Below are 24,005 nucleotides of genomic sequence, written 5' to 3'. Positions count from 1 at the left end.
ACCCTTTTCAATGTATTTCAACATCATCTTTTTGAATACCCGCGATCTGCCCCCTATGTACACACAGCTTACTTTCAATGCTCGATCAGCTCCCTTGATCTCCAATCTGGATCGTTCCCTCTTCCATCAGCTTTGAGGGAGGCCCTTTCCGCCACTCGCAGTACTACGAAATTCGTATTCATCATTCACGCGGCGTGAAGAATTAAAGCGTCCGACAGTGTGTTCCTTTCCCCGCCACACGATCTGGCCACGTTGTTAAGCGAAGATTGCCTCGCTAGCATTGTCGGCGAGAGCGCGACGACTGCGAAGAAACTAGACTACGCCGTGGCCCCCGGAGTCCGTAGTCTCGCAACAATAACTAACGCTGAGCAATGGAATAACTGTTTACAACTGTGTTTCAAAAAAGGAAAGTCATTTATGGTGTTTTTCCCCCTGGCTCCCCGTTGTTGCCGCCGTTGCCTTTCGTTTGCTCCTGTTCCCTACAAGTTTTAACTGTACCGATAAGACCCCGAGACGCCGTTATGTAGAAGAAGGTGTGTTTGGAAGACTCGGGCAAGTATTATCATGTATTTATTTGTGTCTGAGTTTTTTGTTTTAGATGAGGAATGATTTTACATTTAATTTATTCCACGAACAATTTTGTAAATAATTGCACAATCTAGAAGAATCTTCCATATTTTCTAATTTCATCTTCATTTGTGATTCTGAAATAATGCAAAAACAATCATTAGATGGTGTGTGACATAGAGTCTTCAATCGCTTATCTGCATCGCTTTACTCATACTTTCCTTTAACAACCATCGTTTCTCAAATTTGCTAGTTCCCCTCAATGCTGACGAATACCGCTCATGCTGTTGAGATATTTCTTGCCACACCGGAAGTGGAATATGTCTGATAAAGACAAACCCTTCCTCGCCCTGGTTGTGATAACCAAACCAAGTGTTTCGAAATATTCCCATGAGCTGGAACATTTTCTGAAATAGGCCAGCTGCTGACGTAAGCAACATTTCTAACCATTCCGAAAGAGTTGATCTCATGCGGGTTGAGATCTGTATGTTGGTGAGTAAGGCCAGTATTTTGAATATTTATGGAGGTTATGTACTACAATCTATCGCAACTAGTTGCTTAAAGGGGGTTTATTGAGTTTTTTGATAGCTTTAACTTTTGTGCTTTGGCTTCAACTTTTGTGCACAATTTATTCATCCAAGCAAATGATGTAAAACTTGCTTGATTGTTAAATTGGCTGTATGATTGTTTTGTATAATCCATCAAACAAGTAACAATCCAACATCAACGCTCGATTATATAGTAGTCGTAGATATTGCGCTGAAAGTGTAATTATCTAAGTTGTACTAAAAAAACGACAATTTTTCTACTAGGCCTTGTTCAAGAACTTTTTTTAAGGACCATTTATCACTATCTTTTAAGTTTTCATTTTAATTCCGAACAAAGCATAACATTGAAAAAAAAAAACAAAATTAGATTTTATTTTAAATGTTTACAAGCAAAGTCATTTGCTATGTTTAACGATAACTATAATTATCATCTGTTACAGATCGGTGTAACCTTTTCTAGTCGATTCTTCTGATGATGTTCCTAAAAAGTGGTAGCCTTTGTCGAACTTCTTCCTGAAAACTTACTTAAATATGTTGATTGATTGACTCATGGTTTCTCAATACATTTCGAACCTAGAATGTTCCCACCCCTAGTGAAGCTAAACTGGAACATTACATTCCCATTGAACATTTCACTCCCTGCTTCGAACAGGTTGGAACCGTCTGCTGACTAGGCCCATTTTTTATTTTTTTTATTGTAATGTCTTCTCTTTTTCATCCACCTTTGCTGATGAGTGCGCGCTTTGGAAAAAGAAAAACACCGCTCAAATAGAAGGACGTTGTGCAGTTTTCCAGCGGCTCCACGTTGACTCGAAAAATTTCAATCGAAACAAATATTTACCGGCTGTGTGTGTGTGTGTCTGCTTGTTCTTCGCTCCGTGGTTCGCTTGGTTTTCGCCATTCTTCCTATTGCGCCGTACCAAGAAGTACGCCATGAGTGTGGCAATTAAAGGAAAAAATTAAAACATACACCTCGGTGCATTGCATGAACGGCTATGTTTTGGCATACGGGGGCTTGTTTTGCCACGTAAAAGATATTTCGTTGTTTTCTGTTTGCGCCATTTAAATGTGTCACCTGATTGATGCCTCGGAAGGAAAAATGTTCCTAGAAACAAACGCGCGGCGAATATTACCTATGGCATGTTCATTATACTTACTTCTTTTCGCTGACAACAGGATATAAAGAAAAACATTGACATAGGTTTGGAATTTGGCTACCCACCGATGATTTTTATTAAAAATTTTGGATAACTACGAGTTTCTACTTCATGGAAAAGCATAATGGTGAAAGAATCTGTTGTATCCAAAATTAGCAAAGGAAAAGCGAACCTTTTCCCTGGTATAGGGAAAAAACAGTATTGGTGCTTGAACCATTCAAGAACTTGAAGTGGCCGATTGTTAAAATTTCGAAACGAAATATTTGAATGTGTAGCTAATGTATTTTCCTAACTAGATATTATGATTGTCTTCTACGCAAGAAAAATGACTACATATTGAAACTTCTATTTCGTCGAATTTGAAAGCACTTCGTCCTTCGCCGTCTTGCGGCCGGTCGAATGGTGGGGAGGAATGGAAATTTTTACCATGCAAAGCAACATTTACCACCAGTTTGCTAATAATGGTAGCTGGCCAGTTTGCAAGAAGCTAAACGCTACTCGCCAGCCAGCCAGTTAGTACGATTATGTGGCGCAATGCTATATTTCGCCGTAATTTTATGTAACCACGCAAACCAACCGAGACTCGCGCTTCAAACAGGTGCGGGGGAGGGGTAAGAGGAGACACACGAAGGGTAACCCATGTGAGGTACGGGGCAGACGAGAGAGTGACGCGCAGCCGCAACTACTACAGTATACTGCATGGGAAAGCGCAACGCTGCAACTATATGCACTAATCGGTGCACCGATGTTGCAGTCTTGAGCTGGCTTTTCTGAGGTGACTAACAATGTTTATCCAAATAAACCATCGACCGAGTGCCGCGGTTCACTCGATGTAAAAGGCATCTCGTGCGCTGAAACTTCCCATTTGAGAACTCGGCGCACTTCCTCGGAAAGGAAAGGAAAGAAAAAACAAGCGTCTTGATGGTTGCAGAAACCGTCTTTCGGAAAACAACAATAAGAGACCGTTTCGTCAGGTGAAACCGAATGTCTACATGCTCCCGTTTTATGGCGAAAAGTGTCGTTTGTCTTAATGAGTCATGATCATGCACGGTTTTTTTTTCATCCCCTCCAAGGCTTCCTAGAAGAAGTGTCATCGTTTGATAGGAGTCAAACTCGAAATATGCTGACGATGAAGAAAGAAAAATTAATGTAAATGTTTTGAAATTAAATGGGTAGTAATAGCGACACGTGAAGCAACACGACAAACATTTTGTTAGCAAACTGAAATTTGGCAAACTATTCGCAAAAATTGCTAATAGAAAGTTATAAAAAAAAAAATAATAATATATATATATATATAAAAAGCTCAAATGTTCAAACGAATGAGCACTAATGGTCGTAGCAGTCATGTAAATATGAAAGAGCTAATAATATGCTTGATTTTTATTTTATGTCTGTCTGTGATTGACTTGAAGAAACTTTTTAGCTGATTGGTTTGCTGCTGCTCCAAACACAATAACCCCCGGATGGCGGATGAAATTTTAAACCGTCGATGAGTAATGCTTTTCAGTTACTTGAGCAACCTATCTTTGTCCATTTGAGCAAATGTATGTACATATCTCGGTACAGAGTAGTTTAGCTTGGACCGTAAGGAAACACGCAAAATTGATCACGTAAGCGCAAGGTTAGTTTGCAGCATGGGACTTTGATGGTTGTTTTGCGCATTAAAACTTTTTATCGAGGCTCCAAACTACGGAGACATTGGGGACAAATTGTAGGGAAAAGAAATGTTTGCGAGAAGGAAATTACAATTTTCATTCGTTTTCTTGCAATGATACTTCAATTTTATGGAACCCTTAAAGTTTTCTTTCCGTCAAACATTTATGAAAAGGTAAAGATAATTGATTTAAATATTTAAAAATATGTTTTAACACAAATGGGGGTTTCTTTGATTGAATAAATAATAATATGACATAAGTAGGAAAAAAATCGAATACGTCGAACCGCAGTTTTCTGACATGCCAATCTACCAACGACGACGTCGAATCTGTGGACGCAAAATTGTGGCCAACATGTGCAGCATATGCCCGTAATTGCAAACCGAGCGAGTGCCGTGTCAGGGTTGGCGTGCACGGAGGCCAGTTAGTAAGATGGCCGGCCTGGGGAAGCGAGACGGAGAGGTCGGGGGCTACGATGCATGGCGTTGGATTATTACACACTAGGATCGTGTACTTAGTACCTAATAGCGCAACTGGGTACTGGCAAGAGGTACTGCGGTGAAGGGCTGGATTTATTCTCGACGTCTCAGACGAATTTGGAAAGTGTGCCGAAGGTTGTAACGCTTTTGTGGAGCAGTTTTGGCTCGATGAAACATTCAATCTAGTGCAGGGGTCGGCAAAGTCCGGCCCGCGGGCCAAGTCCGGCCCGTCAACTGAGTTTATTCGGCCCGTAAGAAAATTTTAGTGGTTCATACAAAAACCCCAATTCAACTTTTATCGGATTTGTCAGGTTTGTTTTCTTGCCAAAAATTGGATTAAAATTGTTCAACAAGGTGTTCCTGTTATATGTTGGGATCCAAAATCAAAATTAAACAAAAACAAGTATGAACATGTTTTAAAAAGTATAATTCTACAAGTTATATAACTTTATAACACTTTTTATATAACTTTACTATTTAGAAAGATGATACTCCATTAAAAAGGTGACTACTTTGAAAATATTCAGCCATTGTTTAAGGTATCCGGCCCGCGGTTTCAGTTTCCTTTGAATCATTTGGCCCTTTAGGGAAATGTATGCCGACCCCTGATCTAGTGCGTGCGAGTTCGTGTAAGTCCTACTTGTGCCCTGCTTGAAGGGATGTAGCTGGTGCTTTAGGTTGTAGTCCTAGAATTCAGAAACATATGTGCTTTAATTTTGTGTACAAATTTCTGTACCAATTTGTAGAAACACTGTCGCATAGGCCAAATATGTTTGATCATACTTTGAAAGACTACGACTTCCTTGTATTGAACTCAACAGTAAAGAAAACCCTCTCAAAACGTATTCTTTAGATAAAGTGTTTTCAGGAGAAAAGAAAAACCTGGTTGTGGCAAACAATTTATTAACAACCGGCGACGAGAGCGTTAGAAAAAATTTGCAACAACCGAAGATAAATGTGCCACTGACGATGGCCCGTAAGACTATAAGATCGATAAACGAAATAACAACGCCGGAGGGCAGTGTTTCTCAAACTGAATGACTGATCGATTCCCTCGAGATTGTTGATTGTCGGCTGTTGATAATGGCTATCGACTAGGGCACAAAAAGAGCTGGTGGTAAAATGGATCTCTATAAATAGAAGCATTGATTTGCCATCCCTACTCTAGCTACTCCTGAGCTTTTGCTCGCAAAGAAGTGCAAATTACAAACCACTTGTTAAAAGTACTTGGATGCGCTTTTTTTGGCTTTGGCGAGCGAACTCGGTTTGCCGGTGGTAAAAATAGAAGCCTCGTCAAAAGAGAATGTGCGTACATGCAATTTGCGCTTCGCCGTTATGACATTGGACAACAAATTAGCGGATACAACAATTGGCCAGCTGTTTTCGTCTCAGGTTGGCTGGCAGCGTCGAGCGTCTTGACGTTTCTCCAGCGGACGCGCTGTTCTCCCTCCAGACAACACGACACGTACCGCAGACGCGATGGACCAGCGAAGAGGGTGGAAAAGATTGCGGTTGGGCGCGGTTGTTTATTTACATCTCGCCGGCCCGTGACGCGAGACTGGCGAGAAGCACGTGTTGGTGCGTTTTGTTTTTTTTCGCCCCAATCGGATCGGTGCATTTTGCTGGGGAGTCATCTATGCTGCTGCAGCAACGAACTGCACTCTGTTACTCTCTTGACCATTCTACTTCTCTTCTCTCGTGAAAAAACAATTTACTCAACCGTACGCAGCGTTTCTAAACATTGAATGAATCAGCGAAAGAGAAATGTTCAATTTTCCACTAGTGTAAGGGAAAGTGGGGCGAGATATCACGTTTTAAATTAAATTATGCTATTTGAAAACATAGAAATTTCATAACGTATTTCCACGATGAACGACCTAATTTAAATGGCTTTACGTCAAAACTGTAAGCCGATGGTAAAAAGAAGTAAATTTTGCCAAATTTTCTTTGGACAAACTTAAGCTTAACTTAACTTAAACTTTTAAAAACTAGCTAGTAAACTCTAGATAGTCCATATTCTGATATCTTACAGCGTTTTACATCTCACCTAGCAACCGCGGCAGTGTATGCAGAACATCAAGAATGATAGCCTACTGTAGAGTATTTGATGTTGAATCGCAAAACCCATAAGTGGCAACACAAACGGGTTAGTAGAAAAATCATCACTTTCTAGGATCTACCAGAATGAAAGTTGTCTCATGGATGTTTGAAGTAGAGACGACCAGTTGAAAGATACAGGATAAGGTAGGCTATGATCGCTTTTTCGCATCAGAAAACGAGCGCGAATCACAACAATCCTCGCAAAAGTATGTTTTCGATCGGAAAGCGATTTTCCCCTACTTTTACCTGCACCCCTCGACTGGTCGTGCCTACTTCGAACATCCACGCGACAACTTTCATTCTGGTAGATCCTAGAAAGTGATGGATATTCTACTTACCGGTTTGTGTTGCCACTTGTGGGTTTTGCTATTCTACATCAAATACTCTGCAGTAGGCTATCATTCTTGATGTTCTACATACACTGCCCCGGTTGCTAGGTGAACTGTAAAACGCTGTATTGAAGCATGTGATGGCGAAATTGTAACAACAAAGCAAACATGTTATTTGGTGTTAAATACAAAGAAGATTAAATTTCTTTGAGTGGTTACTAGGAATCATATACACTCAAGCAAAATAAAATGAGAAAGTTTGACTCTATACATAATACTATTTTCACTGATACGTGAAGGGAGTGGTACTTAAAGTTTAGTAAAGTGTTATTATTTTTTTTAAAATTAAAGAGTTGTTTTAATACTATTAACAGAAGTAGTAAGATAAAGCAAGAAAATTAAGCTGTAAACATTTGGAAGATTTTAAAGTGCATATTGCCCCACCTTACCCTAACAAATTGTCTCTCTTCTCTATCCTCTCTCTGTTTTCATAGTCCTCTCCGTCTCATTCGCTCTGTAAACTAGACGAAATTGCTGCAGAAACGCAACAAGCGTCGCCATTCGGTTAGTTTGACGAAAGAGTTCACGGAGCTGTGAGGTGTTTTCCGAACGAACTTCAACGCGGCGTCCCGTTATCGTGTGATTGTTTGGGGGGCTAGTTAACCGTAGTAGTCTGGACGGTTGGGGGGTAGTTTTTTTTCACTCGTTCCGGCGCATAAGTTTTTCTTTTCTTTCGGTTCCTTTCCTTCATTCATTATTTCTTATCGACCTTCCATGGTCGCTAGCCACCACGATTCGTTCGGTTCAAACGGGGGTAAAGTGTCTGCCAATTGGTACCGTGGTGCCGTGTTGTGTCCGGAGTGCGTTTCACGATCGGTTACCGAGGTCACCATTTTTCGACCCAAAATACGGTTCCGTACCGTACCGGTTGAAATGTGAAAAGTGCGTGCCAAACTGGAACCGTGCATGGTGACCGGCGTATTGCGGGTTGCGAAAAAGGAAAACATCGTTCGTTTGCAAGTGGAAAACAACCCCGGAACTAGTGTGCCAGCTCGCATCCTTCCAGCTGCCAATAAACAGACAACAATCGGATAAAATGGATACCTATGTTAAAAATCTTCTCAACGGATGGAATATGCCAGAGCTGATAAAAGTGTTCCAAGGTAATAAAAACATACACACACTGTCTTACTCATTGTGTTAACCTAGTGGTGAACCGTTGCACATTTACCAGCATCAAAAGTTTGTCACTGTGTCAAGTGAATTCATTGTTTCAACTTACCGAAAGACATCATAAACAGTGTTTTTAATAAGAAAAACAAACACACAAACGTTTGTTTATCATCATCCGCAAAGGAGAAGACACGTAAAGTGGTTTTATTGTTGTGAAGAAAAGTGTTGTACACGTTCAATGGGGAGGAAAAAGAAAAGCCTTACTGCAGTGATGAGAAAAATCCTGAATCATAAAAATCGTACGCAGTAAAACGTTTTAAATATAAAACACACGTGTTGAGACAGTTGTGATGCAGCTAATTTTATGTTTTTTCCTTCAATGGTTCAATGGTTTTTACCAGAAGGTGTTGGATTTTTGAGTTCTCACGGTTGGCGAACAGATTCGGTTTACAAAAATTAGTTTACAATTTCCCAAATTTACCAGTGTGTTATCAACGTGGAAAAGATAGAGTGTTATTTGAATTCATTTGTTGAATTGCAGGTCATGTACATTAACAATCGTGTAATGTTTTCCTCCAAAGCAGACACCCTTCTTCGATATGTAATGTGCTTTCATCATCTTTTCATTTTCCTGCTACCGGAGAACAAAGTTGTCCGTCCGAATTCTTGTCCATTTTCTTGGTAAACCGGAGATATTTTCGTTCGCGTGGCAGCTTTTCGAAATATTTAGTAATACCTTCTCGGTAATTGCGTTCCGTCTGCTGAACTTCAGCACCTTACTTTTCTTTCCCATCTGTCTGCTTCGCTTCCCCTAATGGTCGGTCGGGGGAATGAAGCAATCGGTTTGCCACTACAACCTCTGTTGGTTCCCGGCGCCAACAGGCGATGTTACGACAGTGCCATGTTAGTGCCGTGCCTTCTGTTTTCGTGGCTGGAGTGAAATTTAATTTGAATTGCAATGAGAATTATATTTTTCCTTACCAATTTCTACCCCGCGCCAGCTGGAACTTGAAACGCTTTTTATATTTGGGGCCACCATATTTCGTTCCATCCGGTGGCGGGCGGGTGGTGCTAGTGTGCGAGAGTGTGCAGGGTTTTTCCTGACTGGCACGCACCCTTTGCTGTAGTGGCCAGTATTCCTGGCCCACCGGTCGGTAATACGCGGCACGACTGGCGTAATTCGCGTGACTCCAAGGGAATGCAGTTTTGTGTGCGCCGATTTTCCGCACAATGTGCAATACTGTGTTGTGCTGCGCGAGGCGAAAGTGGCCAGTTAGTGCGATGGGTAATAGCACAATATGGCATGTCTTGGTCCCGGTTTCGGGCGGGGGCAAGTGAGCACATGGGATAACCGACCATAGTGACTCAACTTGGCTCAGGATAGTTATCGTTTCAGAAAGAAATGAAATAAACATGAAGCTTTTGCTCATACCGGGCATACCAATTCGTTAAAATTATTTCTATTGAAGAATAAATAAACCAACCCGAATCTTGTCTAACACGTTATGATGCTAATAAGCGCTATGCGTAGATTCCTCTGCTTACAAAAACTTAGCTTCCCAAAAAACTTTTTTAAAAATATTATTATAGTTTTTATGTTGCATTTTCATTTACTTATGGGTCAAAAACTTTAAAGAATTGCTACAGTCATCCACTTTTGGGTGACATGGCAGTCAGTCAAGGTGCTAAAGTCGGGCATGCCGGCGTCGGTCCGCTCGGACCGACAGAGCCGGCTTTTCTCTGTTTTGCTTTTGCCGGCAGAACGGAAAGCAGTGCAATTTGCGCATAGCGCTTTATGTGTTTATCAACTCGGTTCGTGACAAGTGTTTCCAACACCTAAATTTTACTGAAGTGCAGTTAATAATAATAATAATAATAATAATAATACTAATAATAATAATAATCATAAAAGTAACAATCTAGCGTATGAATATTTGCGTATGAAATTACACAACAATATCGACTTATTAATAGAAACATGAGTTTTAAACTTTAATTTCAAAAATCGGTTTATGTTATTATTTTCGCGGTAAATTGCAAATGGTCTTGCGGAGTAATTTTGCTTTATTAGTTTTTCCGTTACTCTCTACACCATTCCGTTTTTGCCTCGAAACATCTGTTTAATTCCTCGTTGGTTCGAGATAATTCAAATAAACCGATAATTTACACTAGAGTTGAGAGTTTGTTTTGGATGGACAGAAAATCTTTTACCGTTCATAGAAACGATGCCAACCGAAATTTAACATTTTTCCTTGACCCATTTCGGGAAAATCAATCCTGTGCTATCCATGTCTCACCGGTGATCTGTACAGTGCTTGACGGAATGTTGTCTAAAGTGTTTGATTCGATAGTTGTACGGCATCCCACTGCCGCCAACCTTTCGGGGTCCCAAAACGCATCTTCCCTTTCAACCTTCCCCGCCCAGCGAACCCCTGCCGACCAAGGCCGGAGGAAAACGGAGTCGGAGTTCTCACACAACCCAGTGCGCATGCTTGCTGCCATAAAAATTACGGCTATTATCATTTCGATTGCAAAAATGCTAAATTGTGCCGATTTCTGTGCCATTTGGCAGCAATCTAACGGCGGTTGCTGTGTGTGTATGCATGCGCTCGACGTCCTCTCCGTAGCCATTAATTATTTATTCCATGAATGGAAAATTGATACTTGTTCCACAGTGTGCTTCAAATAGTCTCTAGCATGGATGTTGTTTTTGCTCCATTAAACATGTAGTTTTTTCCGTATTGTTTAAGATAATTTAAACCGTTGTTTTCTCCGTAATAGTTATGTTGTTCAGGGGGTTAAGATTCTGTTCACTCTCAAAATACACTGAGAAAAAATACATTTTCAAATAATAATCTTTATTTGATTGTTTACTTATATTTCACAAGATATGCCATAATTTGAGAATTTCTCTACACGTTTTAACACTAGAACTACCGCGGTTTTTACGCTTGAAACTTTAGCGCAAATTATTTTGAATAATAAAAAGAAAATTTTATTTTTGAATACATAAAAATTAACATTCCATTGGATGTGTGATAGTTATGGATTAACATTTGGTAGAATTGTTCAGCCTTAAGAAATAAATGTGATTAAAAAAGTACCTGGCCAGTCAAAATGAATGGTCCGGTAGTTCTAGTGTTAAATAAGACCCCCGTTGCGACTTCTGCTTAACGGGGGCTTAGTAAAATCATCTTCAGCTTACAGCCTTGCGTAATCATCTCTCAACACTATGACTCAACCTGAAGAAACGATTTTTGGCAATGATCTTCCCTGAATGAAATCTTCGTTTAGATGATGTTTTGATTAACGGAAGATTAAAACGTAAATAAGCAAGTGGTCTATGGGACGAAACCAATAATCAAACACTTGTATGGTCTAAGTTAGAAACCTCTTAAGTATCAGTAAAAATCCACTTTTCTTCAACTCTACGTAATCCAGAGGTCCCCCTGTAACTCCAAACTCGGCAGAACTTCGCTGCAATTGGCGCCAGTAGACGGGGGCTACCCGTCTTACGCCGGGCTGCATTATGCGATATGCAAAGTGTCGGCTACGATTACCTGCCTTGCATAATGTCGAATCAATACTTCCTGGCTTTCGGTGCAACACAACTCTCCGGTCCGTTTTAAGACCTGTCGGGAAGGGGTTTTTTTCTTTCCCACATGTGTACACACAAGTCGCATAAAGACATACACAGGATGCATATCGTAGACACGTTAGAAGTCGTCCACCGTCCGAACGCTTCTCAAAAAAGGCCTTTCCCCCATCTCATAATGGTATCACCATCGGGTACCGGTAGACACAGATGGATACATACTTATTTGTACTGCGTTTCGGGAAATACGATCGTTGGCGCGATCTGCTGCAGCCATTATGATGACTTCGACCGAGCGACGTGTGGCCGAGAAACTACACTTGATATTCCAAAGTTTCATGTCGGTTATCTGTTGGATCGAACGGAAAAAAAAACCGAAGTACCCGAGGGAGGGGGGGGGGGGGGGCTCTCCACCGCGCGCTAGAGCAAACTCACCGAACTCTCGTGGAGCGCTGTTGGTCTCATTTCCAGATCCGTAGATAATACCCACTTACGGTCCTAGTGCCAGTTCCACTTCTCATCAGCGCCACTAACACACAGACATGCGTTTTTATGCTGCCCATAACTTTAAGGGGGGGGAGAGGGTGAGTAACTATACCTCCCGGTTGTTATGCTGCCATGCGCTCCACTGTACTTGTTGGTTGTGACTTAACTGTTGTCTCTAGCGTGGCGATGCGGGCATGGGTACACACTCAGTGCTTCGTTTATGCGATGGCCCGCTTTTCCAACGATGATGTCTTTTTTTTCCACCCCTGTACGAATCTCTTATGGTTTCTTGCGTGTTTTTTTCACTTTTTATTTCTCCTCATCTTTATGTCTCCGTTTTGTCTCTTTTCAACATTTTCCGGTCCTCCGCGCACGGCCTCCATATTCTCGTCTCGCGGTCTTGCGGTTCTTCTGGCTCACCGTTCCTCGTCACGATCACGGCATCGGGCCGCAACTGGGGCATACCGCAATTTATTCCGTAATGCCGGAATATTCCGACCGCGCAATTCGTCACGGCGCGTCGTCAACCAGAGGAGGAAGTCGACGAGGTCGCCTTCAAGTGTCTGAAGTACGATATGATCAAGGAGATCATACCACGGATCGGCAAGCGGGCCAAGTTCCTGCAGCGGTACGAGGAGTACAAGGAGAATCTCACCGAACGACCCGCCTTTGCCGAGCTGCAGCTGGACGAGAAGGTAAGGCATCAAGGCATCGGTATCGGCCCTCCCTGGTACTTCGATATCATCTTGTCCATCGATACCATATCGAATCGCTTAACCTTACCTCGAATGTTTGATATTGCAAACACACGGGAATATTTGAAATGTTTGCTCGAATGGAAATCCCCAGTAGAAGAAGTGGAGGACCTGATACGAATGACTGATAAGAAAGAAACCCTTAGGGAATTTGTTGCTTGAATATTTGACCGATATTTCTCGTTCGCCACTAGCGTTCTCTCTTATTGTCGTTTGTGCGTGTGAAATAAAGTGGAAGATACCAGACGAGTGCATGACTCGCTGCTCATAGGAATCACGCGGCCAGCGAATGGTACGACCACGGAGCACAATGGTATTACACTGGTTGACTTATCGGCCCGCGGAGTACCCGGAGGTGTAAATACCGCCCGAAGGGAATCGCTGGGACTCGACATTATGTGTCACAGGCCGGCGGATGTCGTCGCATTTCGTGGCACTATCACACACGCGCTATAGTGCGATTGAGCCGCGACTGGCGATAAGCAGGAAACCACGCTGTTGGCGTTCCGGGACGACGCATTCGGCTTTGGTCGCGCCCGGCCAGGTCTATCATTACTATTCAACGAAACAATACTGCTCAAAGCTGTCAATACACCAGGGTGGCGCGTAGTTAACGTCTGCAACGTGGCTCAAGTTCTTCATCGGGTCACGCGGAGGGATCAAGTATATTCGGAATACATTTTCAAAGATTACGCCAGGTTCGCGTCGTTCCAGTTCGTCGTTGCGAGTGAGCGCGTTCGATGGAGGGTTTGATTTGGGAATGTTTTAACTCCATCGGAGGCAGTGGCGGGTTCGTTTCGTTTCGTTTCTTTTCTTTTGTACATCGGTAAATGCTCGTATTCGTACACATTGTTTTAGTAGTATTCATAAATTTCTCGGTGTATTAATGGGATATTACTTACCTTTTTACCAACGTACATAAAAGTACACAAGCGGGCACCCGTGCATGTTTTGCAACTTTAAAAACCAATCGTGCTGCTTGCTTCTAAAAGACTTAGTTTCATGAACCAAAACTCTTGCAAAACCGTTGCGATAATGTTTTCTGTAGAATGAGCAAAAACATAGTCAAAAAACATTAATTTTATTGTTGCGCAAACACGTTTTTACATCACGTCACTTACAAATTCGTTCAGCATATCCTGGTACGGGCAGGTGTGTTTTGTGTTCAAACTTCTGTAACTTTAGTTGGACATAGAACTCTGAAAAACGAAACTTCGGATAGCAAGATCTGATGCAATGTGGAATTTAAGCACAGTTAACAAACAACCAAACCGAAGCAAAAGAAGTAAATCTATCTGACAAAATAGTTCAAAATAGTATTTGCTTATCGAAGATTTCCACCAAACATCGATAGCGTCTCATCTCAATGGAAGAGCATTTCTCCTGGGACAAATGTTTATCAGTTCCATGGTCCATTGTACTGTTGTATTTCAGGATCGAAATATTCATGGAGCTTCTGTACAAAAGTTTCGGGGTTTTTCGAAGATTCGTACTGAGACTTTAGCGTTAAAACGTAGCAAGAATAGAGTCCATATTGCTGTATACCATTTGGTACAACGAAGTGTAATGAGGTACACTGAGCCCAACATTGATATTAAAAAAAAAATGCACAAATAGAATTATATTCGTGGAGTGGAAGATATACTTTTCACATATCTTCTCCGAGTGGCAGTGTAAGTGTTTGAAGAAATTCCTTTTGAAGAACGGTGTATATTCAACGCGCTGCCTTAAGTACAAAACCAACATGGGGATTAAAATGAAAGATTTCTCGAGTGGAATAGATACGAACCTAAGAGCTTTCACAAGTGCAAGGCACAGTTGTTAAAAATATTCCTTAGGTGGTAGATATTCCTTCTTAAGATCTTCTCGTAGGGGAAGAAATAGGGGTTTGAAGATATTCTCAGAGAAGGGGAGTATACATCTTGCCAGCTGGACCATTGACGTGATGTCTGTGATTCAATGATTTTGTTCTGGGACTATCCGTACATTATAATTTTACTCAGTAAAAATCAACTCAGTTAAGTTTTTTAAAAATTTTCATAGATATCTTTTGGAGGATTTTATGATGTACTTTAATCGAAGTTTTTAAGGGTCTATGAGTTATAGGCGTGAGTGCCAGATTTTAAACACAAAAATTCATCCTTTCATACTCAACATGTCGCACCTAGCGATGTTGGTCTTACACATCCGTTAAGTTTGTTGGTCGTAGACATTAGGGTTAATGTGGCTACACTTGATATTCCATTAATCTTGCAATTAAGTTCTATACTTGATACTCCGCTGAGTTATGCGATAAGTTTGCCGCTTGGTTTTAATAGAATGTTTATAATAGAGAGACTCAAATGAGATTGATCGCAAACAGTTTCCCTCGATGTGTTTAACACTCCGCAATGTGCTGTATGGTTCAATGGTTGCTTGCTAAAACGGGTTCCACCAGTAGGAAACGTGAAAGATAAATCCGCAATCCCCAATTTGTAGCGCTTGAGGTGAAGGTATGGTGAAAATTCGTTCGAAAACGCCCTATTTCTTACGATTTCTTAAAACTCCAAGACTCGAGAAAACTCCTGTGCGAGTCGAGAAAATAAATAAGTTTCACCTTGTTAGTTTTCCAGCCGTTGCGTTGCTGCGGGAAGCATCTGGTGTGCACAGAGTAAGATGACGTTTTTCTCGAGCGTCGTAATCCAACTATGGTCTTTGCGGGCGCCCGGGTACACCTTGCTCCTGTCGCTGGCCTCGTGTATTTGTGTCTTGCCTTCCGCTGTTATTATGGGCTAACTGTGTTTTATTTCTCCCAGCGCCTATTGTGCCTATTCAGCGTTTCTCATTTATCATTTGAAGTACGGAATACTTCGTTGGTTTTTTCCCTCCCGACCGCGTTGTGCGCGAGTGCCGGAGAGTGGAGCAATTCCGTATTTATTATGATTTCCAGCCTGGCCGGCCCAAGTCTTCGACTGGCTTCTTCTGGCCGCTTTGCCACACGGCGTACGTACTCCAGTTTATTTCTTTTTTTTTCACCCTTCCTACCCGTTGGCCTCATTTTGGGCTCGGGTGGTGAAGTTTTTTGTATTGTATTACAACGGCGGACATAGTTTCCGAGCCCGGCGCGTTTCCCAGCGTGCGCGGTGGTGACTGTTGCCAGCGATCCACTAGCAGCACCACTAACACCATTACTACTGTTTGCTACTATTGCGCTATTTCTGCTCGCCACTAACGTTTCTATTCGACGGAGCATTCGCGCCCCGACCCAAACCGTTGCCACAAACAGCGACAACCCAGCATTGTGCGGTATTTTCATTTACCTTCGGTGTAAATGCTGCGGGGCGTATTTCAAAATTGGTTTATATTCACACTTACCGACCACTTGCCTACTTACTTCTTGTGGGAAGGTGGCGCACGTTCCAAGGTGGTTGCTTGGAATTGGTGGAAGTTTTGAATTTGATGGGTTTTCTTCAACGGTGTGTTGTTGGCGAATTTTTAACTCATTTTTCACCGCTCACCGCTTGCCTGGACTCATTCGGTTTGGAACGTTCCGAAAGTGGCGTTCTTTACGGTTTTGCACGCTGAATCGTCACTTTTGTGTTAGCCCATGCGGGTTTTGCCAACGTGGGACGCATCGTGGTGGGTGGTGGCGGATGCAAGACACTTGTTGCTGCGGTGTTGGATAAAGCAACGTATTCATGAACAAGTGGGGCATCATATTAGGGCTTAGCTCACAAGTGATCTGCAAGACCCGTGTAAAGGTGCTACTGACGTGTTCGGATAGGCAAGAAGGAATATCGACACTTTCACCACGATGGCAACTCGAGAAAACCCGATTCTGCTGAAGCATTTTACCATTTTGGTACCCCAAAAACCATTTCTATCACACTTTAAATTCAAAATATAAAACAACCATTTCTGATTTTTTAGTAACATAAAATTTTACTATTTTACGTACCAAAAAAAAAAAAAAAAATGCCTGTCTTCCAAAAAATTTATTTGCTTCATGAAAGCATGCAGCAGAAAATAATGTTTTTTACACTTCGAAAAATGTTTGGTACTGAATCAGACAATTTGCACGTTTCTTGTTTTTGCTCAAAACTGGAGAGTAAAAGTTGGTGAAGTATGCAACGTTAACAGTTTTTAAAAATAAATTTTACGTTTGTTATAGAATGTCGATGAAAATGCTTAATTTTTATTATACTTGTAATGAAAACGTAAAATTGTAAAACATCTATCATTTAACACTGATTTCAAAAAAGCTTTTTTTGTAAAATATCAACAAAAAATTTCATGGAATTTTAGGCAATATTTTTATATTCAGAAGTGTCCAGGATATTACCTTTGCTCATCCAATCCATTATCCTCAAACTAAGTTGAGAAATTTCCTCTCCTTTTATAATGTTTCTTAACTGATCTCTCTAGTATGCGTTAAAGCATCAGTCCTTTAATTTTAACCAAAATAAAACACGAAAAATTGAGTTTGACTGACCTTTTATTCATCAAAACACATTTCAGAAAGTTCAGTTACATCATTCTCACATTGACTGCCAATGAAAATAGTTCCAACATTAAAATTCAAAAAGTATAGGCACAAACTACGGGCAGTTGCTTAGTTAGCTTACCCTATGTTCCGGTTCTAAAAGTGTGCGTTTCTTATGGCATATTAAATCAAGTCAATTGGTTTGTTTGAACAGCAAACGTTCAGGCAAGGCTGTATTCAGAAATGAGACATTCTTAAACTTTGATGGTGCAATTAAAAATGACCGTTGCTTTTCAGTCCTTTTATAGCCCATAAGTTTAGTTTCATTCGTATGTACGATGCATGCAATGCCCAGAATATTTATTTCAATTTTAAATATGCTCCTTCACGTAAGATATATATTCGCCTCAACGATGCACCTTCAGCGGGGGAACAAGATCGTTGCGAAAAGATGATGGCAACATATATCATGCAGCTCGTTGCAACCACATTGCGTCCACGTGGTTGGTTATTAAATTGGCATTGTCTTAAGAAACGAAGTTATGGCGCTCCAAAGCTCTACGCCACCACCGCACGGTAACGTTCGAGCGTCGTTAAACTATTCCCAAACACATGCACCCATTTTGTGGACCCTCGGAGGCGAGTAAGAATTGCCAGTTCGTGGGCCTAACTCCTTTTGCTTCGGCGAGAAGCCCCCATTGGGCGCCACGGAACTCCAGTTCTCGCCGTTCTCGCGCCGGCTTGCAGAGGCGATGGTGTTCAATAAAACATTATGCCAATGAAACTCGTGTCTAGGCCCGTGCGGCCGGAAAATGCACATGTATTTATTCCACCTCCGGGGCGGCATGGCCCTGCTATGGCCAACACTCTGTGGCTTGACATAGTTTTCGTTTTCCCTTCTCCCTGCATTTGCCGTGGAAGCTAATTTCAACGCGTCTCTTGTGACGAGTGACTGGATCTCGCTGCGAATGTATTTTTCTTCCACGTCGCGTCTAGATGCCGGTATTATATTTGGTTTTTCGTTGCCGTTGCTTGCCCCAGCCACTCCCCGAGAAAGGTATGGGGGGGAATTGGTAATGGAAAATGGGAGCCACAGGGCCGAATAATGCAATGCATTGTAATACTTGCCGGTGGGCTTTTCCCCGCACGCTCCCCCGACGGTGCAACGATCTCACACGTGACTGGCCGGAGATATTTCAATAGTAATAAATATGGTAAGCATCTTGCCTCGTAGAGTTGCCGGAGCGCATCGTATTATTTCCGTTGCGCTCTTCAAAAGACACTGAAATATCATTCACCTACTGCTGAATACTGTTTCATTTTCCAATTTTAATTGGTTCGAACGTTCACCGTTGTTGTTGGTTTCCATCTAAGATCTGTTAATTATAATGATCGCAAAAGTACATGGTTTACGGTGGCCTTTATTATATACTCCCCAACGGTACACGCGTCCAGTGAAAGAGAAATTTATCTTCATATCGAGAAAATGTTTTAAAAAATGAATAACTATGAATTTTTTCTCGAATGTTGATCGCCTCGTTCACCAAAGTTTTCCACCTTGGGAGCAATCGCTACTCGTTTGACTCGCGTAGGTCACTTGTTGATGCTTGATGACTAGCACTTTTGATGTTCTCACTTCGCTCGGCACATTCAGGTTTTTCGTCTCTGGACCGATGGAGGATTGAGGTTAGATGTTAGGCAAAAAAAAACCGAGCAAGACTCTGAAAGTCATAGAAAGAGTCGATCGATGGTGGAAGCGAGAAAACTCAGTTTCGTTTGTTGGATGAATTTGGAAGGAGGAAATTATTTTCTTCTCTGATCGACAGCAAGATAGTACACTCATCTGTGCGTGGAATATTTATTAACGTTGCACGCGCAATGCTTTAATATAAACAGATGTGCTAGAGGGTCTTCGAGAAACATTCGATAGTTTTTTTGTACAAGCATAAGATTTGAAGATCGAAAAGCTGTGCATTTCTCTGAATTTATGGCCGTGTTTTTTTCTATTCCCGTTCATTATAAGTTTGTTTATGAACATTCCGTCAAAAACTGGTTTCGGGGCAAGTTAGTTTATGAAATATTTTACTTACGACACCCATTTGTTGAGATACATTATATCTTGCAGTTTTGTATTTTACGGTACCCCCGTACTGGTTCATTCTATTTTTATACTTCAAACGAGAAGAGTAAACAGTTGTTGAGGCGTGTAAAAATATAATTCAATGTGTGGCTCTTACACTCGGACGTATGCGACCATTCTTCCCGAACTCAACTCCCCAAGGAGTTAAGGGAGAAAAGAAAATAAGTGTATTATATGGGAAACAGGCGCGTATTTGTGTTTGCTTACGTAAGTAAATTTGAGGAAAAAAAAAGTCGATGTTGGTTCTAGAAACGTCTGGATGGCTGCTTATTACATTCATGAAATGAAATATTTTAATCGTAACCAACAATGTCATCTAATGATCCGGTCTGTTTGCAGGAACGCTTTTCGCCCACCCACTCGCCCCAGAAGCCCTCGCGCATAGACTGGGGACGCATCGAGAAGGTGTGCGGCCCGGTACCGATCTACCTTAAGAACCTGCTGAAAATGTGTGGCTACGAGGCGGAAAGCAGTTTGCGCAACCTGAACGACGATGACTTCATCGACATGGAGCGATTCGCCCGGGAAGAGCTGATCCATCTGGTGCCGGCGACGCAATTCTACTTCCATATCTTCTGTAGCGATCCGGCCCGCGAGTTTCGGCTCGTCCCGGGCCACCGGAAGCTGCTGCTGCAGATCAGCGCGTACCTGAACTACACCAAGGTGGCCAGCGAAATCCAACGACCGGAACCCGCGGCCATTCGTGTGCCCGCCGAGCTGGCGATCCAGCGAGAGCGCGAGCGGGAACACCGGTTGCTACTCCAGCAACAGCAACAACAACACCACCAGCAGCAGCAACAGCAGCATCAGCAGCAGCAGGCCCAACAGCAACAGCAAGATCAACAGGCGCAACAGCAGAAAGCACAACAGCAGGCACAACAGCAGCATCTTCTCCAGCAGCAGCAGCAACTGCTGCAGGAAGTGGTCCGGATGCACCAACAGCCACTGTCGGACATCCAAGAGCACATGCTGACCGAGCTGAAGATGTCACACAAGAACTCACCACTAGCGTTCGAGCAGGCGACCGTCTTCCCTCCGCTCAGCGACGAGGAACGCATCAAGAAGATCCAGGGCTGCATCGTGAAACTGATCGACATGTGGAGCGAAAAGCAACCGATCAAGCTGCAGGTCACGGAGGAGATGATCAACGTAACGTACGAAACGAACGGCTACAACGCGTTCATCAAGTGCCCGATGTGTGCGGTACAGATAAAGGTGTCGAAGCTGCCGACGAAGAAGGGCGACCGATTCGTGATCTCCAACTTCTCCAAGCACATCATCAAGATGCACTTCTCACAGCTGGCCGAGGGTGGCGGAGGTGGTGGTGGTGGTGGTGGCGGGGTCAACGGTGGAGATGGGCCCATGACGGGCCGCGGAGGATCGGTCGGGTCCGATCGGCACCTGAGCATCGACAACGTGTCGTCGTACTACGGCGGGGAAAACTCGGACAGCAACAACACATACCCGTACGATGACTATGGGCCCGGGAAGCGCCAGAAGACGATGCACGACGAGGACGACGACGAGATGGACCCGATGCCACCGCACCTGCTCCACCCGTACGTCAGCATCAAGGACGAGATCATCGATCTGGACGCGTAGCTAGGTTTGTGGCGCAGGCGACGGGTCAAGGCCCCCGCGCCCCATTTCCACGCCGAAACCGTAAGGACGAATAGCTAGACACCACTGCGCACACGAAGCTAGAACGGGCCAACAATTTCCATTCCATTCCTCAAACGAACCAAAAAGCCTCTCTTTAGTACGCGTTCCCTCGTAGATAGCTTAAAATCATTCCTAGAGTGTAAGGCGGACTGCTACTATCTTTAACATGTAACACGTTACTCGAATCGGCTTAGCATATGGGAGTTCTATATATTTTTAACTAGTTCAATGGCGTAGTCACACGAAGAGATGCGGTAGGGTGTGTTTGTGGTATGAGAAAAGACTTAATTTTTTAGTTTGTTTCGAAAAGAAAAGAAAAAACAGTTTACCGTGCGGTGTAAGGAATATATCGCAACAAAGTTTTACAAAAAGTTAGGACAAAAGAGAAAACTGTATATAAACACGCGTAGCTTATTTATATTAGGTCTTTCTTAATAAATCGAAGGCATGTGTTCGAAGGCACGAGCAAATGTCTTGTTGGGTAATTGTAGATATGTATTTATCTGTGCTTATACTTTCCGAAACTCAAAACCGCAAAAGTATCTTATAATAAATATTGGTTTAGGTGGTTCCACATACATTTCATTGTTGTGGGCCACGATTCAGTTAGAAACTCCACCACGAGTGCGCTTCATGTTGTACCTGATGTATTGTCTGTTGCATAGATTCGAGCACACCGTCTGACGAACGGAGGTAACTGCTTGTAAAAACAGGGTTCGCCAACCACAGCAGAGTAATTCCGAAAATATGTCTATGAACTACTACCCCGGTGGCAAAATGATCATGCTTTCTCGTTGTGTCGGTATCAATTGTCAATTGGACAAAAAGAGAAAGCATGCTGATTTTGCCACTAGGGTAGTTGGTAGATTCATTCACAATGTAAATAATTTTGGAAAAATCAGGCTTAAAATATGGCGACGACGATTTAGGAGTGAGCCTCATGGTATGGTATCATGTCAAACGTTTTTATTTTAAATTAGGTATTAAATAGGTATTGCATAATCTCTGTGTATTTTTGTTAATGAGTGATAATTCCTTGCTTTTGATACCGAAGGAAGGATCTTTTAGATTGTGGTGTAATATATCGAAACTTTAATTTTACGGGTCTAGCGTAAAATAACGATTAGGGTCTTTTTGTATTCTTGTTATTGAGTGATAATTCATTGCTTCTGATAACAAGGAAGAATCTTCTAGATTCTGGTACAATATCACGAAAGTTTAATTTCCTAAGGTTAGAGTAAAATAACGATTAGTGTGATACATTTGCGTACATTGTGATCCTTAAAGCTTCTTGATGGTGCCCAGAGGACCCTGGCCTATTCAGAATTTGTGGAACATGCTAGTTTTTGTGCATTAGCAAAATTTCTGATGAGTGTACTGGAAATGCCATCGATTATTAGGCTGTAAAAATATCTTCTTGGTGTTTTTGAGTACCACTTGAGAGCGTTTCAAAGCTAGCAACTTTTCCTTTCATTCTTAAGTGTTGCGGTACTTGCCTATCTTTATCTCGAACTTAAGAGATCCCTATCCATGGTGCGAAGGTATATATACGAACGACTGAACTACTTGTACGTTAACATTCCGAGATGGCCCGTTCGTCAGTTGTAGTTTCCTCGCTGCTTCTTGTGGCTGCAATCGGTGCGGTCCGGTCTATTCCGACCGGTTCGAACCGCATTGTTGGTGGTGAGGTGGCAGATGACACCCAAATGCCATATCAGGTGGCGTTGTTCTACGATGGACGGTTCCGCTGCGGAGGTTCGGTTGTTAGTGCGCGCCACGTTCTAACTGCGGCCCACTGTGTGGTGGAAAATGGCCTGGTGTAAGTAACTGTGATCAAATTGGAAGGATCAGTAGTAACCGATATTTTCTTCTAGTCTCGAAGCCTCACTGTTCACCGTTCATGTCGGCTCGGCAAATCTCAACGTTGGAGGTCATCGTCACCAGGTCCTGGAGGCTCATCCACACGAGAAGTACGTTGCCGGCGGTCACGACATTGCTATGCTGGTGATGGAAGACGTATTCACTTTCGACGCATATACGCAACCGATCGAGTTGATGGAAGATGAGGTACCGGTCGGTAGTGAGGTCGTGATTTCCGGCTATGGTCGCGTTGGTGATGGTCTACCCACCTCGGAGGCCTTGCTGTATAACACGATGTACGTGGTAGAGGATATGTTCTGCAAGGCCATGTCGGTAGTTTGGCGGTCCGGTCTGATCTGCTTCGACAAGCCCGGCAGCAACGGAGCCTGTAACGGAGACTCCGGTGGCCCCGCGGTGTACGATGGCAAGCTGGTCGGCGTGGCCAACTTTATCCGAGAAAGCTGTGGCGGCGACTATCCTGACGGTTACGCGAAGGTTTCGTTCTACGTCGACTGGATTCGTCAGTTTCTGGAATGAAGGTCCTCGAATTGAGCGTTCATTCAATCAGAACCCAGTGAAAATATGAAATTTTTACAATCCACGAACAATGTATATGTAGATATGATCGTAAATTGATGAAATTGGAAGAAAGTTTTTGAAATTTATACAAATCTTAACATAATATAGCGTACATTTGCAGTACATGGTGTATACATTGTATACATAGAAAATTGATGAATTGTAGTAAATCCACCATCTTAATCTATGTTCTATAGCTATATGTTTTCAATGTTATCAGTATATTTGGGAGAACTATAGTCCTAACGGGGATGCCGATACGGTCGAAAGCATCCTCGTGATGTCACCTTCATCCTAGAGCCGAAGGCCGATTAATTCATTGTGGGACTCTTCTTTTCCATCGTATTAAATATACCAAAAACACTTTCTATACCAAAACGGTCGAAAGCTGATGGATATGAATCCGGGAAGTCCAGTGACATAGATTACAGCACGTTCAACGCAAAGATAGTAGA

At 42.5% G+C, this 24,005-nt stretch overlaps 2 protein-coding genes across 2 annotated transcripts; both read left to right on the top strand.

Moving 5' to 3' along the window:
• Window positions 1-7,934: 7,934 nt before the first annotated feature.
• Window positions 7,935-21,601, top strand: LOC131267381 (involucrin-like). The gene is made up of 3 exons (XM_058270246.1): window positions 7,935-8,001; window positions 12,624-12,787; window positions 19,789-21,601. The coding sequence occupies exons 1-3, from the start codon at window positions 7,935-7,937 to the stop codon at window positions 21,049-21,051; spliced, it is 1,494 nt and encodes a 497-aa protein (XP_058126229.1). The 3' UTR covers window positions 21,052-21,601.
• Window positions 21,602-22,697: 1,096 nt separating this feature from the next.
• On the top strand, window positions 22,698-23,664 carry LOC131267386 (serine protease SP24D-like). Its single transcript, XM_058270253.1, has 2 exons — window positions 22,698-22,930; window positions 22,986-23,664. The coding sequence occupies exons 1-2, from the start codon at window positions 22,698-22,700 to the stop codon at window positions 23,506-23,508; spliced, it is 756 nt and encodes a 251-aa protein (XP_058126236.1). The 3' UTR covers window positions 23,509-23,664.
• Window positions 23,665-24,005: the final 341 nt, after the last annotated feature.

This window comes from Anopheles coustani, chromosome 2, assembly GCF_943734705.1.
Source record: "Anopheles coustani chromosome 2, idAnoCousDA_361_x.2, whole genome shotgun sequence".
NCBI classification, from domain to species: domain Eukaryota; kingdom Metazoa; phylum Arthropoda; class Insecta; order Diptera; family Culicidae; genus Anopheles; species Anopheles coustani.
Note: the sequence above shows the minus strand (reverse complement) of the source record. Positions and strands in the feature narration are given on the sequence as shown.

Excerpts from the sequence above, each read along its gene's own strand:
- LOC131267386 (XM_058270253.1), top strand. The coding sequence starts at position 22,698 with ATGGCCCGTTCGTCAGTTGTAGTTTCCTCGCTGCTTCTTGTGGCTGCA. Across the intron at positions 22,931-22,985 it reads GTGGTGGAAAATGGCCTGGT|TCTCGAAGCCTCACTGTTCA; the intron begins GTAAGTAACTGT and ends ATTTTCTTCTAG.
- LOC131267381 (XM_058270246.1), top strand. The coding sequence starts at position 7,935 with ATGGATACCTATGTTAAAAATCTTCTCAACGGATGGAATATGCCAGAG. Across the intron at positions 8,002-12,623 it reads GCTGATAAAAGTGTTCCAAG|AGGAGGAAGTCGACGAGGTC; the intron begins GTAATAAAAACA and ends GTCGTCAACCAG. Across the intron at positions 12,788-19,788 it reads AGCTGCAGCTGGACGAGAAG|GAACGCTTTTCGCCCACCCA; the intron begins GTAAGGCATCAA and ends GTCTGTTTGCAG.